The 20,002-nt window shown below is 35.6% G+C and overlaps 1 protein-coding gene across 1 annotated transcript in view; it reads right to left on the reverse strand.

The window, feature by feature from the left end:
* The window catches only part of LOC145255332 (uncharacterized), a 63,080-nt gene extending 44,795 nt beyond the window's left edge, over positions 1-18,285 (reverse strand). Inside the window, exons 1-2 of the mRNA XM_080113944.1 lie at positions 16,406-18,285; positions 3,342-3,492 (exon numbers count right to left, since the gene is read on the reverse strand). Coding sequence (XP_079970070.1) covers positions 3,342-3,492; positions 16,406-18,194 — 1,940 coding nt within the window. The 5' untranslated portion in view covers positions 18,195-18,285. The remainder of the gene's footprint in view (positions 1-3,341; positions 3,493-16,405) is intronic.
* Between the last annotated feature and the right edge of the window lie 1,717 nt (positions 18,286-20,002).

A 20,002-nucleotide genomic window follows, 5' to 3' on the forward strand; every position in this document is an offset into this window, starting at 1 on the left:
CATTTATATTGCAGGCCTCCGATTTTTGTCCATCTACCACTACTCTTATGAGCCTATCAGAGAGAAATGATTTAATGATTGAGAAAACATTTCCAGTTATACTGTAGCTGGAAATCTTGTGAAGTAGACCCTTATGCCATACTTTGTCAAAGGCCTTTGATATGTCAAGAGCAATTGCCCTAGAAAGGAAGCCTTTGTCAAGAGATTCACTAATCCTGTGGGATATAACCGTCAGCACATCTGCGGTAGATCTTGCAGAGCGGAAACCATATTGTGTGTCACTAAGAAGGTTATTCCTGCTGAGGTGGTTGACTATTTCTCTATTTAATATTGATTCCAGTAACTTACTCATAACACAGAGAAGACTTATTGGTCTGTATTGAGAGGGAGATGACTTATCACCTGAATTCTTAAATACAGGGCAAACTGATGAGGTCTTCCAGGGGGTCGGAAAGCACTTCTCCTTAAGGCAGCGCTTAAATAGTTTCGTAAGTATGGGAGCAAGTTCTGGTTGAAGCTTTTTTAACACTATAATTGGGATGCCATCAGGGCCAGTTGCTTTACTGGAGTCAAGGTTTTTTATTAGCTTGGCGACCTCATGCACGGATATTTGTATGTTACCTAGCTTGTTCTGTGTTATAGGAGGAAATATGGGGAGTTGATGGCCTTCGTCGCACAGGGTAGAATTAGCTGCAAAGTTCTTTGCAAATACTTTGGCCTTGTCTGACGCTGACGAGATAACCTCTGGTCCATTGATAATGGTTGGGATAGAACGCACACTTCTGTTCAGGATCCTATTTGTTATTTGCCAAAACTGGTGGGAACCAAGCCGCTGATCAGCTACCTTGGATTTAACAGACTGGGCATATAGCTCTCTTGCATTTTTTATTACTCTTTTACAGTGGTTGCTGGCAGTCCTGAAAGCAGCTTTAGTCTCAGTGCATCTATTACGTTGGTAGTTATGGAAAAAGTGATTTCTGTGCGCGATAGCAGCAGCACATTCTGGGGAGAACCATGGCTGGCTGTTAGGTTTTTGTTGGAATTTTTTCGATGGTATGAATTGGTCTATGCCTACAATTAACCATTCGGTCAGATCTGATACTATAGAGGACACTTCCTTTTTAAACATGGAGTGCAGAGGTAAATCAGATATGAATGTACGGAAGCTATCCCAGTCAGCCATAGAGTATCGCTATACAGTAGGGTGGAGGGGTACGTCTGATGGCTTCTTACATTTAGTTTTTATCTTAACTGATACGACGGAGTGGTCGGAGGATCCTAAAGGAGAATGAACGGTACATGAACATAGCTCAGGGGAAGTTGAAAGAAAAAGGTCTAAGAGGCTTGCATATTGATTGGGTGTATCGGGCACACGGGTGGGTTCGCGAACAATCTGAGTGAGGTCATAAGCAATGGCAAAATCATGACAAAACCTCCCCTCATCATCTGTCTTATTTGAATGGGTCAGCCATTCCACGTTATGGACGTTGAAGTCACCACAGATGTGGATGTTAGCCGAGGGATGTGAAGACAGTATGTGGTCTATTTTCTCAGATATGCTCTTAAAGATAGTAACTCCGCTGTTGTGGGGCCTATAGAGGGCAAATATAAATGCAGTGGTGTTAGCAAGTGCAACCCTGAAGCACATATAGGGTAAGTTAGGATCTTCTCTAGAGATATCCCTGCCACATGGGAAGCCATCCTTAATGTAGGCACATATTCCATGCCCATGGCGATCTTGGGAGTCAGATTTAGCTGTTAAATTGGAGTATCCATTAATTATGAACTCATCTAGGGAAGTGGTCGGCCCTATTCCAGTTTCACATAGAAATAATATGTCCGGTTTCGTCTCCTGTAATTGGGTTTCAACCTCTGGAAGGTTGGAACGTAGACCCCTGATATTGGAGAAGGAGACCTGGTAGTAGGGGTCTACGCTGGAAGATGGGGTTCTAGATTTATCCTCGAGTAGCCTTTAGGCCTTGATAAGTGGTAACTCCCCTGTAAAAAAAAAAAAAAAAATAAAAAAATAAAAAAAATAAAACATGGTTACTTGTTTTAAACTTGAGTTGGGATTTGTTTGGAAGGAAAATTTTTCTGTTGCAAATAAGTAACACTATAACTAGTATCAAAGTCAAGGCTTTAATTTGGATAAATGTAACAGAGCGCATATGAGCGCATGCGAAAAACATCAGCAACAGTCGAAGGACAGATGGCTAGCAAAGGTATTAGCAGCGACAGCAGCGTTTGAGCACATATGCAAATTAAAAAACGTGCGTGGGCTTGCATCAGGAGAAAAGGAAGAAAAATGACAGTACGTGGTCGAAGTGAAGCAAAGTGCACTTGAAAAAGATGGATGTGTAGAGTCGAAGATGAGAAATGGCTGACTACGGTTGGCATGTGGTCGAAGAAAGAACAATGCATGCCGAGTAAGAACAGTCAAAAGAAAACCAAAAGTAGGCATTGTTTGGAAAATAATGGTAATATTAGGTTGGTGCAAATTTTTTGTGGCAGAAGGACCACAATCTCGAACCACCCTCTCCTGAATCGACATTGTTAAATTCCAATGACAAGTGAAGTATGAAGAGGAAGAATGGGAAACAAATGCGGAGATAAGATTTGGGAATACTAGGTGCTGTATGTGCTCTCTGCTTATCTCGGCATAATGACAACAAGTGGACAATCACAACACATAGAAACACAAGTTCATAAATATAACAGATAAAATAGATAAATAAACTGTATATTTATTTAGAACATGAAGACATTCTAATGATAAGACGTTATTTAGATTTATAATTTCATAAATAATGCCAATATATGTACAGTATTGTAAGAGGATTTGACAATAATTTGTGTTTCAAATATTATCTGCTTATTTAGGTGGATTCTAACTTAATTTAGATCAGAGAATTAAGTAAGAATTCAAATAAAAATGTAGCAGTCACTTATGTACTATTTTCTCTTAATGTAAATAGACAGGTACCACTGATAAGCCTAATCAGTGGGTAATGTAGCAGTCACATATTTTGATTTACTAGTTTCTATTGATGTAAATAGACAGATAACAGTCAGTAAGCCTAATCAGGGGGTAATGTAGCAGTCACTTATTTTGATGTACTATTTTCTATTGATGCCATTGATATTGAGACAGGTGCCACTGAGTAAGCCTACGCAGGGGGTAATATAGTAGTCACTTATTTTGATGTACTATTTCCTTTTCATATAAATAGACAGGTACCACTGATTAATTTGTCCATTTTTTAATCACAATGAAGCTGCATACTCTCTTACATCACCCCATCCATCAATCTATTACAGACATATATTTTACTCATAATTACCTTTCAAATTCCTTATTCAATTGTTTCTCGATGAAATCCTTCTGCTGTAATGTAAGCAAGACCTTGTCTACTAAAAACAGAACAGGTCTCTGTGGATTTTTCTTAAGCATAAAGGAAATTAACATGGCCGCGCACAGTGTCTTCCCAGTTCCTAAAATAGAAAAGAAAAACCAAAAAAATAAAACTAAAGTAGACAAGGAGAAAGAGCAAGAGAAGCTACGAAAAAAAGAAAAAGAAGAATGGAGGAAGTCGAATTTTGATTTCATTTTTAGTAATAATTAATGAGAAAATTACAATAACATCACTAGATTGAAAAAAGAACAATAATTGTCTCACTACTTCTCATTTGTCTGTGTACACGTGTTTCTCAATTGCATATCACTTACTCAATTAAACCTTGTAGATTTAACAACTCAAAAATCCAAAATTAAACAAAAATACAACTAACAACTGTGGGTAATTGTTTGAAAATTTAATTTTTTAGTTGTGTAATCCATGACATCGAGGTGTCAGTTTAAAATACGACTCCATGTTGAATTCTGCAGGCTTACAAGACTCAGAAAGCATCAACAGAAGTTATTAACAAAAACACTTTAAAATACTTTAAAACATAAAAAAGTTGGGCAGGTTAAGTAGAAAAGTAACTTCTCTTGCCTTTGATAACAGTAATCTATTTGCTATTAGTTTTGTGTCCAACCTTTTTTCTGTTGTAAATTCTACATAATCACCCACATTATTATTAATTTTATTTATTTTGAATTGATTATTTATTGAAATATGATTTTTTTTTTAATAGGATAACAAAATAAAATATTGAATTTACATTTTTTGCATGCAAAAAAAAAAAAAAATGAAAACACATGCCACCACATTTTCATATACTGATAGACGATCCAGACCAACCACATTACATCTTCCAGAATCTTATAGGTTTTATATCCTGTGTAGATCTTTGGCTTCTTCTTCATTCTCTGCCGTTCTCTGAAGATATGTGTACGGAGGGTCTTGATCTTGTATATCTGAATATATATTCAGAGTTCAATGCTTCATAATTCAACTCGGAAGAACCTTGGTCATCGTCCACCACATCTTCATGATCACTTACATCATATTCTTTATTAGATACTAGCTTGGGTGTTTCCCAGCGTTGCCCGGGTATTTGGAGGTGTTAAAAAAAAAAGTGGTTGTAGGCAGGCAGGCTCAAACCTGTGATGCGAAGGCAGAAAAAGAAAGTGAAAAAAAACCTGATATCTTACACCTACTCCATGACTCGACCGGAAGTGTAAAGTGTTCAAATTTAACCTAGTCAATCAAAAAGATGTCTTGCAGAAATGGTGTTGTTTTTAAACCTCCCACGAAGGTCGTTTTTTTAATGTGGGGGAAAACCAGCTCCCCTAAAAAGGGGGCACTCTAGCAGTATCCAAATAAATAGTAATTGAAGGGTTTCCCCTACATTGACCAAGGACCAATTACGGAACAGATACTACCCGGGCGAAGGCCAGGCACTGGCAGTTGCGTTCGATTAGTTTCACTTTATTTAGATGAGTAAGACAAACAAATACTCGAAACGAGGGAATATTTTAAAACTTGATCAAAAAAAAGATAGAGACGATGTCTGTTTGCAAATCTGAGATATTACGATCTAGGAAGTATAAGAAAACTTCTCCCAGAATCTAACTGACATGAGAACCCACACCCAAAAAGCTTTTTGTGGACATACACAAATGCTCGCACCCATTTTGTCTTTTATATATTAGGGACTAGCGGGGGCTACCCGGCGATGCCCGGGTGTTTTGAGGTGTGTATGGTTTTGGGTATATCCAAACTCCGGGGGGGGGGGGGGGTTAAAATAAAAAAAAGTTTTGGTAGGTGAGTATGAGGATCGAACCCTTGAGGCAAAGTTGGAAATTAAAGTGTTAAAAAAAAATGTGTGACGCTAACCACTGGGCAGCAATAAAAGTTAACTCTGCTGCTTCTATTTGACCTAATTATTGAGTTAACTGTTTTTTTCCCCAACATATGTTGGGGAGGGGGAAACCAGCTCCCCATTTTCCAGACTGATTAGCAACTGTCTGATATAAGAGGACTTTGTCCCCACATTGATCAAAGCTGATTGCTTCTGGATGTTTTCCGGCGCGATGCCGAGAACGTTGTTAATTTTGAATTAGTTTCGCTTTTTATACGAAAAAGCCCAATCAACACGCGAGAAGCCAAAATAGCAATAATTTTGTAAAAGTCAATGTAAATAAATCTATAATCTACGCGCTTTCCTAAATCCTAGATATTATTATATAAGACCTATATAAACAGTTTTAAGCAATAGTAACGACCCCGGGAGCGTGTGCGAAAGAAGCCTTTGCGAGATATGCACGAAATGGTCACACACATTTTGCCTTTTATGTATATATATAGATGTCCGGCGTTGCCTGGGTGTTTTGAGGGGTGTAAAAAAAAAAAAAGTGTTAGTAGGCAGGCAGGCATGAACCTGTGACGCAAAGACGGAAAAAAAGTGAAAGAAAACCTGACATCTTACCACTACGCTATGACACGACAGGAAGTAAAACGTGTTCAAATTCATCAATGTCAATCAAAATGTTGACTTACAGAACTGGATAGTTAAATGATTGAGTTCACGCAGGCACAGAAATGAACATCTGGCTGCAGGCCAGTTAAGCTTCCCACTTTCTGCCGTTTAATTTATTTGTTTCCCCACGATGTTGGGGAAATCTAGCTCCCCCCCAAAAAGGGGGAACTCTCACATGAAGAGCAATTGTCTGTTATGAAGGGTTTCCCCCACATTGATCAAAGCTGACTGCCTTCAAGACGTCCGGACACGAAAGGCCAGGCACTGTACCTTCGCTACGACCAGTTTCAGTTTTATACGAAAAAGACAAACAAACACTTGAAAGAACAGGAAGGCGGCAATTTGTGTCTGCTTGCGAATATGAGATATTATAATCTAGGAAGTATAAGAAAACTTCTCCCGGAATCTAACTGACGACACGAGAAAGCCTATTTTGCATTTTACGTATTAGATAACAGCATACACATGGATACAAATAATGCTGTAATATTTTTCCTTACCATTTATCAATAAAAGCAAAAAGAAACAACAACAACAACTACTACTACTACTACTACTTTATCTGGATAGTTTCTCTCTTTCTCTCTCTCTATGTGGGAAATTTGTTTATTCTCATTTAATAGCAAGCACAGTGATATTATTCGCAAAAAGTAATGGTGTTTATTAAGAATTTTATTTTTCTGAAGGATGTATATGGCTGAATATAGTATAGAATCAATGAAATAGATTGAAATTTCTTTTATATTATGTGAATAATACAGAGATTGAAAAATTCTCTAATTTACTAGACAGACAGAATCAAATATCGATTTAGCAGATACAATATTATCTAGGTCTGATGTCTAGAATCTGACCAACTTTTCTTTATATGTGAGATTAGATTAGATAAGTTGTTTTGAATGACGAACAATAATAATATGCTAATATAATATATTCGCACTTTATACACATAAATACTTTTTTTTGTTGTTATTGTTGTATTTTATCCTTTGTTTTTATTTTGTTTAATTATTTGAAATTTAGGAAATCTTGTTTAATCTAATGACTATAAATAAAATTCAATGCACATCTGAAATATTTTAATTTTAAAATGTGAGGTTATATTCATAGTATATTCCTTAAAAAACAATAAAAAAAAACTGATTATCAGAGAATATTTATTAATCGATGCCTGATATCTACTGTTAAAATTCCACAAAAATTATCAGAATTTCATAAGGGCTTCCATTCACCATGAGGATGAGTGGCGTGATTAGTCCTACCATACAAGACTTCCTCAATTGCTTGGATCTATTACACCAGGTATCATTATGAATCTTTATTTAACTCTCTTTCACCTGAGGCCAACTGAGAGTCCAAGCATTGAAGGTGAAAGGAAAGAAATTCGGTTTTAGATGTATTAAAAGTAACCAGTGTTTCAGATTTTTGCTCATCAAATACTTTTATAAACCTATCAGAGAGAAAGAATTTGATAGTTGAGAAAACTGTAGCAGCTGACACCTGCTACTATAGGCAGAGACTACATCTCACAACTTCGAGATTTGAAATTCATTTGTCCAATCACAAGTCAGCTCTCTATCACGTGACAGAGTATATAAAAGGCGAAACCTGAAACCATTAACTCTCTTTGATCCTGACCCTGCCTGGGAGCAGACTTCGCCAGGGGCTGCTGCCCCAGGCAGGACGTGAGTACAACGAGTTAGCTATGACTCTCTTCTAACTACTATTTGTTTTCACGTGTGGCACCCTGAAACAAACATTCTTTATCACGCTAAAGCACATACATCGATACAACTCGTACTCACCCACGTCAACACAAAACTGAAGACTTTGCCTTTTCTTTCTCTTTTGTTCCAACGATTACTAGCTGTAAACATGTGCGCGCACAAACACTGAACTATCTTCTCCCTCAACACCCCGGCAATATATTAATTCTATCTTTAAATACATGGAACACTTTTCTCTCTATTAACGAACTCTTCACGACTATAATACAAACGCGTACGAACACTGAACTCTCTTACTAATACCTTTCTCTCTTGTACTCTTATACTAACGCTACTAACGAAAATGACAAATAAAGTTTGTTTATTAAATGTTAAAATGAGACTTCCTTTCGTTGTCTTCATTATTAAATAAGCTTATCCCTCCTAGTGACATATGGCCGAGTGGTCCTAGACGTTGTATCAAAGTTTACAGTTACCCAAAGGTGCTGAGTTCAATCCTGAACGAAGGCAGTGAAAAGTAACATTTAAAACAGAGAATCAGCAACTATGTCCCAAAGCCTAGCTGGAGTCCGAACACAGTACCCCCGTAATAATAATAAAGGGTTGGGTTCGAGACGCCTAACAAATGGTTCCCCAGTTCGATACAAAACACCTGATGAAAGCCGGAGGGCAAAACGGCCGAAATGTTGTGACTATAACAACCAAGATGAGGAAGTCAGTCCGACAATCTCAATCAATGAAAACACCTTATCTCAAAAATACAGACAATTATTATCACCACTTTTGTTATAAATGTTAATATCCACGTGTTATTTTAATTTTTGAGTACATCTCCGAACAAACACTAGTGTGGAGAGGGTCTAATATGAATGTATTTATAACGGAACAAGTAGGAAAGAAGAAGGGACCACCTTCCTCCACATTTTCTGCTGAAAATAATGCAGAAACAGCCTTTACATCCAGGGGAAATAAATGTTTTAAGTAATGAATCTGTTCACAACCGTCCCTTAATACACAGGCCAAGTGAACGTTCCCATTAATAAGTGTAAGTACCTTACCAAGACTCCAAAACAGTCGAGTTTTATTTGGAGACTTAACATGATTTCTCCCACTGACACCTTCTGATGGTGATCACCCGCTATATTAGCATCAACCTCTCTCAAGGACAACAAGCAATTATTGTGTCATGTCTTTCTGAACTTTTCAATATACCTGTGTCTCAATTCCAGAGATTGCAAAAGTTTTGCTCTTCTGGGAGGATCAGGACACAAATCGTCTGATCCATAATTATTGATCAACAAACATGGATTATAACCAGTTTGTAAAAAATGATTAGGGGGTTAAAATTTGGAAACCCCCTTCAAAAGCAGTAATATATGTAAGCAGTCGATCATTGATCACGTTCTCCACATCGAAAAGGATAGTTAAGAAGTCAATATGATTGACTTTCTTTCTACCTATTAATGTTTTTAAACATTGCTTGATTGTTTTTATCACCCACTTCCATGCATCTCCTTATAAATATAGCCGAATAAAGAGGAATAGTCAGGTGACTAATTGAAGTTGACCTAAATTTTTCTTGGAATTTGTCCGAAACAAAGATTTTGGATAACATGATGCCGGACTCTAAGATCTTTGCATTGTCCGAATAAACATGCATAGGAACACCAAACAGACTGGTAAACATAATAAACACTAATATAAAGGATTTAGTGCTCATATCCGGTAATAGCTCCAGATGTACGGCACATAGACTCATGCAGATGAACAACAATATGTACATTTTCACGTCTCCTTCATTGTATTTTACCAAAAAATGACTGGTAGAGTCAATACTCACTTGTTGAAATGGGAGAACAAAATTTGCCCCATGAGTGGGCAGTTGAGAATCTGAGGGTGCTTTATATGGCAACGAATTGATTTTTTACAAGTAATACAATTAACGATTGCCTCCCTTGGAGAATCCAGAAACCAGATAACCTCAAATTAGGAAGAGTTGAATTGATTCCCAGATGGCAACAATTTAAATGTGCCTCTCTAATAACCAATTCAGTTAAACGATGATGGTTTCCCAAAAGTATAGGAAATTTAACTTCAAAGTGGTGGATGTTGGAATTTTGTATATGCCCTTTAGTCTGCAACAGACCATCCTTATCAATAAACAAACCAAGAGCTGATACCCTTGGAGACACAGCCTTATTTGAAGGTTGGTTCAAACATTCCAACTTATAGGGAAATTTTTCCCTCTGCATACAGGAGAAGAGCAACAATTTAGCTCTATGGTTGGTATCTGTGTGTCGGCATGTCAACTTATCACAGAACTGCAAAACTTTCTCAAGGACATTGATTGCCCTAATCAATGATGAGAAATTAGAAATGGTAAATTGTTCTCATCAGGATAGGAATCATTAGAGAACATACAGGATATGATGTTTTTGTTGGCGTCATTTACACAAGGCAAGGAAGACATGGGTCAATTGATGGTAAGTTGATTTAACCAATCGGTGCTGTGTACCCCAAAATTGTATAATTGCTCAAACTTAGAGGCAGAGAGGCCTCTAGTCAACAAATCCACAGGATTTTCAGATGGAGAAGCATATCTGAACTGAGGAAGAATTTTAACTTCAAAAACGAGTTTTAAACGGAAAAGGGACTAAGAGAAACATTTTTGTGGAGAATCATGCACTGGACATGAAAAAAATGCTGGATGATATTAACCTAAGAAGTTAAAAATATGAAAAGGTCTTGGGGTACTGTTATTTAAGTTTTAACTTTAAAGATAGGGCCACTTTGGTGTCGGATACAAAGAAAATGGAAAGAACATTGATAGACTTCAAAGCCTTCAGCACATTGGGAACAACTTTAAGAGCTAAATAGATAGCCATAAGTTCTAAGGTAGGAAAGGTCTTTAGCCACCTTCAGCTTACGAACAACAGAAAGCACTGTGTTCCTTGTTTTACATAAAGGGAAAACCCATATGTGAGTTTAGATGCATCACAGAAGCATATAAAATCCAGCCAGTGAATCCTCCATCATCACACGTATGTGGAACTGAAACTCACATAACTTGTTTAACTCCTTAGCAAGGGTTTGCCACAAGGCTATAACATTTTCAGGAATCTCCTGATCCCTAGACAGTTTGCTTTTCTAGAGTTTACTAACAAGATCTTGCCTTGAATGGTAACTGGAAGCAGTAAGGGTAAAGGATCATATATACTTGAAATTTGAGAAAAAATATGCTTAGACGTCTATCACGATAGGGGCCAGTCTAACCATATTTAGACGAGAGGAATAACAGTACCCCAAGACCTTTTCATAGGTTGGAAGAGAGAAGGTAATAGATCCATCTTTGATCATCCTATTCTGCAAGTTTGTACAGTTGGACCAAAGTTCGAATCTTGCATCCTTTAATCTGTCACAGACAGTATTATAAACAGAAAGGAGTGAGTTGTAATCACGACCAGCAGTGACTGAGATGTCAACATAAAAATTGTTAGTAATTATTAAGGCTGTGATAACAGAATAATCTTTTCATTCTTTTGACTCTCGAGTTTATATCTGACACAGTAAGGCACAGTCAATCAACCAAGAACCACATCAGTCTATATAAAAACAGATAAGATATTAACGGATATATACTCGAGTCAAAACAATGAAAAGAATATGCTGTTGTCACAGCCCTAGTAATTACAGAGGAAGACTCATCTGAGTTATATTTCTCTGCATGAAATTTGAGTCCGTAACTGAAGATGAAGGGGCTGGCATTAGAGTAAAAAAATGATTGAGTTATACCTATAGGTACACAATTTCTCATTCACTTTGAACTGTTTTTGTCCTGCTCAGTTTGCAGGCAGATTTGCAGCAAAGCCCTACGAAGATCTCCTAAAAGGATATAGTTATTTTTTCTAAAGGCCAATAATAGGTCAAGCAGTTGTGCTGTCAAGTTTACTCCCGCATATACTGCATCATAAATGACCCCCTCCACCTCGCCCTTTCAAGAAACAATTAAAAACAGGACGGATTTTGGGGGTGACACCAAGACCCTCCTTAATAAAAAACCTAGGAGGAATCTAACAATATTTTTCATACTCTTCAGGAGTAACAGATAAAAATTCAACGATACCAATTTGTTCATATTCTTTGAGCACTCGTAAATATTTGTTATATAAACCTTGTTTCTCTAAAAAATCTGCCACTCTTTGCATAATTTTTAGGAAAGGCACATAATTAGAATCTACCTGAGAATCTCGAAGTCCCAGGGCAGATCCACATAATATTTCCCATCTTTTAGCATGATGGTCTTTTTTTTTAATTTAGCTATCTTCATTTCATCGTATGAAGACAGTTTAGCACTCTCATTGATTCCGACGGTATTGAGAGAAAGTTTTCAATTCTGAATTTGACGGAAGATTCTTAAAAAAAAATGGTTCCAGTGTGTCAGTATAAGAGGACACAAGATTCAACACACTTCTGACCAAATAGGAGGAACATTGAGGTAATGATCGGTCAAACTTGATCAAGGGGAAGCAACTGAGTCAGAGTTTCCCTATTAGATTTGGGTTTCAAAAAATTACGCCCGTTACCAATTTTTTATTTGCTGGATTAAATCCAAGCTAATGAGGCAATAAAGCACAGTGCCATTTAAATTCTTATAATCATGACAGAGACGAAAACCTGTCTCTGATATATTAAATGTAATCTCATCAAATTTGTTAACTTGATATTTTAAAATTTAGACTGCCTGTGAATAGGCCAGCAAAAGAAAAGGGTTTCTCAGATCCCAATTTTAGGGAGACATCAAGCTCCAGGAGATCCATGGATCTCATTACAATAAAGGTGTTCACAGGCATTACTACAGATCTAGGTACATTTTTCCCTAGATTTCAATTCCTGTGAAATAGAAAAAAGATTTTTGACTTTCAGTGTTTAAAATGCAATGGAAAAACACTAGAGTTCCATTTCCTTTCAATGACACTCTGATAACAGGAAATATACAATTATCCTCATTAGATAAGGTTGTCCTTCCTACAAAGGACTTGATGTCTTAGGGCACATCACAGAGAAGTAAATCCTCAATCCACGAGTAACACATAGGTAAGGAAATCCCTTCTTTCCTTTACAGTCTTGATCCAAGTGATTACCAAGACATTTAGTACAGATTTGAAGCTCTTTATCTCCGAGAACCTTCAAGTCATAAAAAGAATATTTGGAGCGGTCCTTAATTGTATGGTCTGACAATTTACAAATTTTATACTGTTCACCAGTATTATTTTATTTATAGTTTTAAGGGATCCATGCGCTTTTACAATTTACGGTCTTATAACTGGAGCTGGCTGCCATATTGGGTTGAACTTCTGATGTAGAAGAAGGAAAAATGGCAGTTTTGGCGGACAACTTTCCTACTTCCTTATATTCAAAGGCGTTGCCTGTAGAAATTCTATTTATGTAAAAAAAAAAATTGGACATAATAGATATAAACGAAGGATAACACTCCTTCATTCTTGACATTGATTCCCTTCTGACATTAATAGGAAACTTGCAGAACAGAATGTGAGCAACGATTAATTCAGAAGTAGAACCTTCTATGAAAAAATATGTCCCAAAAGATTTGTCCAATTCAGACAATATCCACAAGAGGGAACAAATGAGAAAAAAATATGAAGGAGACAATAAAATCTAATCTCCTAATTATTAACCAATTTATATTTGAATAGGCAAGGCAATTAAATTAATAATAGAAGAGAAAAAAGCAAAAAAAAAAATATTTTAAGAGAAAATAATTCCATTTTCTAAGAAGTATTCAAAATACAGGTTCACAGTAAATGTTTGTGAAGAAGAGAAAAAAATCTATTTCAAAATGGTGCAAGCCACCACGAGGTGGAAAATAAATGCAAGATTAACTTGAATCCAAAATTGGTGATAATGTTTTGCTGAAAATTATAATTAAATTAATTGTGATTAAATTAATTTACCACAGTAGGAATTATCATTAGTCTGCAGTGTGTTATAATTTTAAATCTGGAAATTACTTTTTTTTTTTTTATTAAAGATAAATTTTAAATTAAGTATATATATCATATTCGTAATTAAAATTATTTCAAAATGAGGCAATAAGTACCTAATTGGTATGATCATTTTTTTTTTTTAGTGACAATTTCTAAAAGCAGTAATTATCTTATTTTGCAACTTTAGGCAAAATTAAATTTAAACAAAATCACGATCTTACAATTTTAAGCAACATTAAAATGAATCAAAATCAGTTTTGCAACTGAAAAGGTAAATCTAAAGTAATTGAAATAATTTTACTGTTTAAAGTTAAACATAAGGCAAGTAAAGTCATAATTCTGCAATTTAAAGCAAGTAAAGTCATAATTCTGCAATTTAAAGCAAGTAATGTAATAATTCTGCAATTTAAAGCAAGTAAAGTCATAATTCTGCAATTTAAAGCAAGTAAAGTCATAATTCTGCAATTTAAAGCAAGTAAAGTCATAATTCTGCAATTTAAAGCAAGTAATGTAATAATTCTGCAATTTAAAGCAAGTAAAGTCATAATTCTGCAATTTAAAGCAAGTAAAGTCATAATTCTGCAATTTAAAGCAAGTAAAGTCATAATTCTGCAATTTAAAGCAAGTAAAGTCATAATTCTGCAATTTAAAGCAAGTAATGTAATAATTCTGCAATTTAAAGCAAGTAAAGTCATAATTCTGCAATTTAAAGCAAGTAAAGTCATAATTCTGCAATTTAAAGCAAGTAAAGTCATAATTCTGCAATTTAAAGCAAGTAAAGTCATAATTCTGCAATTTAAAGCAAGTAATGTAATAATTCTGCAATTTAAAGCAAGTAAAGTAATAATTCTGCAATTTAAAGCAAGTAAAGTCATAATTCTGCAATTTAAAGCAAGTAAAGTCATAATTCTGCAATTTAAAGCAAGTAATGTAATAATTCTGCAATTTAAAGCAAGTAAAGTCATAATTCTGCAATTTAAAGCAAGTAAAGTCATAATTCTGTAATTTAAAGCAAGTAATGTAATAATTCTGCAATTTAAAGCAAGTAATGTAATAATTCTGCAATTTAAAGCAAGTAAAGTCATAATTCTGCAATTTAAAGCAAGTAAAGTCATAATTCTGCAATTTAAAGCAAGTAAAGTCATAATTCTGCAATTTAAAGCAAGTAATGTAATAATTCTGCAATTTAAAGCAAGTAAAGTCATAATTCTGCAATTTAAAGCAAGTAAAGTCATAATTCTGCAATTTAAAGCAAGTAAAGTCATAATTCTGCAATTTAAAGCAAGTAAAGTCATAATTCTGCAATTTAAAGCAAGTAATGTCACAATTCTGCAATTTAAAGCAAGTAATGTAATAATTCTGCAATTTAAAGCAAGTAAAGTCACAATTCTGCAATTTAAACTATGTGAGAATAAAATTCTCACATAGTTTAGAACAATGGCAGAGTGAAAAATAGACACGAAATCGAAAAGTGCACTTCCCTAATTGATTAAGACAGATAGTCTCATCTTCTCAATTGCAAAATTATGTTGCATCATTTTGCTGCTCAGCCGAGCTTGCTAGTTCAGACATCATAAGAAGTGGTAGAGAAAAAATCTTCTGTCCATGGCTTTAGGTCCATTTAAACAATGTTCCAATAGAAAAACGCGGATAATTCTGCGAAGAGGTAAAACCAAAATCAGCATTCTTTGCTGATTAAGAAGATGATATTACCTCAGGAAAAGAACACCTAACTTAGTAGGTTATATTGTTTCAAAATTACCATGACAGTATTGGTCGCCAAAACCCTTAAATTAATAAGAAAATTAAAAATGAGCCCCATCACGCATGAAAGATTTCATCGGACTAAGGTTTTCAATTTAAACATGTCTGCGCTTGAGGGTTACAAATTTAAATCAACCAATGAGAAAAGCTGTAACTATTCTCTATCTATATAAAAGCCAAGTACATCCAAGGATGGAATACTGCTGCCATATCTGGGCAGGAGCTGCTAAAAACAGCCTATCCTGCCTTGACAGAGTACAAAATAGACTTTGTGGCTTAGTGGGGGATGCCCTTTTCTCTACCCTGCAACCCCTCTCGCACAGAAGAGAAGTTGCGAGCCTATTCTTGTTTTATCGTTATTTCCATGGCAGGTGCTCGTCTGAACTCCAATCTCTGGTCCCCCCTCGCCAATCTTTCACGAAAAACACCCGTCTAGCTGAATCCACTGTGAAAAATTTCCCCCACTCTTTATCTGTGCCTAAATCAAAACGTGGATTCCATGAATAAAGCTTCTTTCTTAAAACTGCACACCTGTGGAACTCTGTTCTGTCTGCCTGCTTCCCACCTGACTACAACTTGGATTTCTTCAAGTCCAACGTTAACAAATTCCTAATGAACCCCCCCCTTAAGTAAACACTTCTTCATCAAATCTCCACACTAACGTACTGTACTTGCAATAACCCTTATCCCTGAGTGGCTTCCGGGCCTTGATAAGTGGTGACCACCGTGTAAAAAAAAAAAAACAAAAAAAAAAAACAAAAAAAAAACTAAAACAATACTTTAAACTAATCAACCAATGAAGTGACATGATTCGAATCATGTAATTTCTCAGTTATTGTAAAAAGGGTTTTGTTATTTGTTTTGGGATTTTGTTTTTGATAAATAATTATTTTTATTAGGGGTGCTAAGCAACCCCCTAAATTTTTATTAAGGGTGCGTAAGCAATCCTCTAATTTTTTTTTTTTTTTATCTGTACACACTTACCTGTGGGTAGAAAAATAATAGAATCAGTTGAATAACACTTCTCGAATAATTCCACCTGGTAGCCTCTGGGCATAAATTTGGTTAGCTCAAACGCTTCATCTGTAGCATCTTCACAAACTCGGGTCACTGGGGGTAACTCTCTGTCCGGTATTGATTTGGTCATTATGGTATGACGGTGAGTTATGCCTTCAACGTGATGCTTTATGTTACCTTGGTTTAACGGAGTTTCACACAGGTTGCAGAAATATCCCATGACTTTACCAAATTTTTCTATTTTCTCTATCCCCATTCTATGCCAATCTTGGCTTTCGTCTTCATCGGTTCCGGCTCCAGAAGAACTAATGGTAGGTTTAGATTTTCGCCTGTTACTACCGCTAGTTATAGCTGAAGGTGAAGACAGAGAAGATCTTCTCGGCATTTCGTAATTAGAACTGTTCTTATTATTCGATATTTTATCTTTGCCCAACTTTTCCTCGGAAATAAGAATATCCGGTTGAATAGATAAAGCATTTAGTTGTCCAATTATATTAGCAACATCTTCACTTGAGATGGTGTCGTTCACGTCTTCTGTTGTCAAAATACTTTGACTAGAATTTGCGGAGTGGTTGTCAGACTCCGACGGAGATGTTTCCGCTGGCAAATTAAGGTTGTTATTTGTTATTTTTTCGAAAACCTTGTTAGTTTTTGACGGATCAGTATTGTTGTTGTTGTTGTTGTTGTTAACCTGGTCCGAGTTAGGAACCTTTTTCATGGGAAAATTTGGGTCAGTTGTCGAACATCCTATCATTTTTAGAACCTTTTCATTCGGCAACGCAGAACTTCTCACGGGGGAACAAACACTGGAATCAGAACATCCCGCCGCTACCATCACAGAACAATCTGAAGAATTGCCATTGGTCGTTTTTTTATCCGTTTCTTCTTTATATGCAATAGGAGAGTCGGAAGTTAACAAACATTCTCTGACATTATTATCATTATCATTATTAGTAGTAGTAGTAGTAGTAGTAGTAGTAGTACAACTCACCGAACAGTCGTTGACAGAAGATTTTATATTACGAAACGAGTTTTCCAAATTGTTACAGTTTTTATTAGTTGTATAAATCTTAGAGTCTTCAATCGGAGTTCTTCCAAGTGTGACATTTGGTAAGGAAAGCAAGTTTCTTTGAACTATAGGATCTGTATAACCTTTTTCTCGGTTATCTTCATTGGGTAACAACGTTCCTCCAACTAACGGTAAACTCGGCGAGAAATCACTATTATTTGTTTCTTCGACTTTTTTCAAATGTTTGGGACTTTGGCGATGAATGTATAATTGTTGGTGTGAATTCACTTGGACCTTACAAACCTCACAGGAAACCCATCTGGTTCGGTCGATCCCAGGTGATAAAATATCTGTTGGCAGGATTGATAAACGCACGTCGTCTGTACTTCCAAACAAAACCTTCTTCTTGTGTTTACTGCTGATAAAATGGTCCTTCGCACTAATTTCGCTTGAAAATGACACAACACAAACGCCACAATGCAAGGGTATATGTGTCATTTGCTTGCGAAGCACGAGACTCTTGTGTTTCTTTCCTTTCAAATGAGAATCTCTGTGTGTTTTCGACGTAAAATCAACATCACATAAATGACATCGACGCTCGGTGACATCAGCAGCGGTACTCAAAAAGTTTTCTTCGCCTCCTTCTCCTTGAATGGGGTTGTTCTGCATTGCCACAGTATCGTATTCAAATGAATCACTTTCTAACAAATCGGAGAACCTATCGGTTTTCTTTGTGCATTCTGCCATTTTTCCTTTTTCTTCTTTTACTCTTTTCTAGGTACGAGAAAGTTCTAAGTAAAACTGTGGTAAAAAGTGAAACTAAATAAAAGTTACGTCATCAACGGAAGTAAGTTTACTTTCATTTTCTCCGAAAGCTAAGTCATACCTAGAATCTATTTGTTTGGGGTTTCTTTTAATCAGTTATATGTATTAAAAATAATCTTGTTATTGTAATTAATTGTAATTAAACATTTTGATTTTATAAAATATTTTAGTTTTATTTAGCCTTTAACCATTCGCCTGTCCGAGTTGTCTTGCACGTCGAAAGGCGGCTTGGCTACGAAACGACAACTACAACGAACAGTTCTAGATCGTTTGTTGTGATCTGTGCCGATCAAAAACTGTCCGGTGATCATAGATCTATTTCATATTCTAAATATATCATAAAATAGTTTTAATTCATAATTACAATACCGGCAACAAGTTAGTGTTTTAGATTCATTTTAAAAACAAATTTTACTGGATTCGTAAAGCAAGCATAACAGAATTACGTCCTCTTAACTCGCTTACCTTTTCATTTAAATCGCTTGATGTTAGCTTTCAAATCATGTAGGCTAAATTACCTGAATTATTAAGAAAAAAACAAAAACAAACTTTAATCGTGTTAAGTTCAGCTGAAAAATTGCAGCCGTCTTGTTTTATAAAATAAATCGAAACGGAAAATTATCTCCCTTTCGAACTCTCATGTGTCTTACATAAGCAAATATGATCGTTTTCTTCAAATTGTATTTTCCATTTTCTTTCATAAATAATTTTCTACCTTATCGATTTTCGTAATTTGTGGATATAATCATCTTTAAAATACTAGGAATATGCTATTGTTTTCATGTGAAATTCAGTATTACAATTTCCAAAATTTCGTCTCAATAGTGTAGAAGCACTGAATTGACAAAAAAAAAATCAGTTGAAACCATTGTTTTTCACCTGAAAACTTCATTTACCGACTACAAAATCTCGTCACAATTCTGTAGGAGCGCCAAATAGCTTAATTAGCCCCCAAAAGCGAGAGATTCTAGCTTTGCTTAAGCAAAAAACAACTGACGTAGTCTAAGTGTGGATTCGACAGAAGCCCAAAATGTCAGAAAGTCAAAAGGCTATCTGAAAATAATGTCAGGTAGTTGGAGGAAGGTAATAAGTGTTGGGTTTCTTTCTATTTTTTTTTCCTCAGCCATGCATCTGAACATTCCTTACATGAACGTTTGTATAATTCTTACCATTTTTTAATTTAATTATTTTTCTGTGTTTGTAATCACAAAATGTTTATACATTTTGAGTATCGGCTATTCATTTTGCACGTACCTAGTAAACTCTCCACCTTCCCAGGTTTGGTAATGTCACTAAATAGAGTGTTTGTGAGTGATATGAGAAAATAAGTCTGTGTAGGCCTTAAAAATATTTCTTATCTTAAACATTATTACATGAGGAGTCATTCTGAGTAAAAATTTAATTTATTTTACCCATTTAAACTCGAGAAATGCATGATTGAAATGTGCAAACATTACATGAAAAATATTCAAGATGGCTGCCTTGACCTTGTGATCAAAAACTAAGATCGAGTGAAACGGAACAGACTGAGGCAAGGCTGATAAGTCGGAAAATGACAATGAAACGACTGTAGTGGACTGGTGGATATATTATATATATCCCCCAGTCATACAAAATATGAGAAATGATTTGAATTGGGAAAGGAAAAGTGAATTGCTTTGAGGAAGGAATGAACAATGCGTTTACTTGAATTAAAGGAACTAGGATTTATTTCGTGAAGAAACAAGTGA

Source organism: Euprymna scolopes, chromosome 3 (genome assembly GCF_053919585.1).
Source record: "Euprymna scolopes isolate OS-2025 chromosome 3, ASM5391958v1, whole genome shotgun sequence".
Taxonomy (NCBI): Eukaryota; Metazoa; Mollusca; class Cephalopoda; order Sepiida; family Sepiolidae; genus Euprymna; species Euprymna scolopes.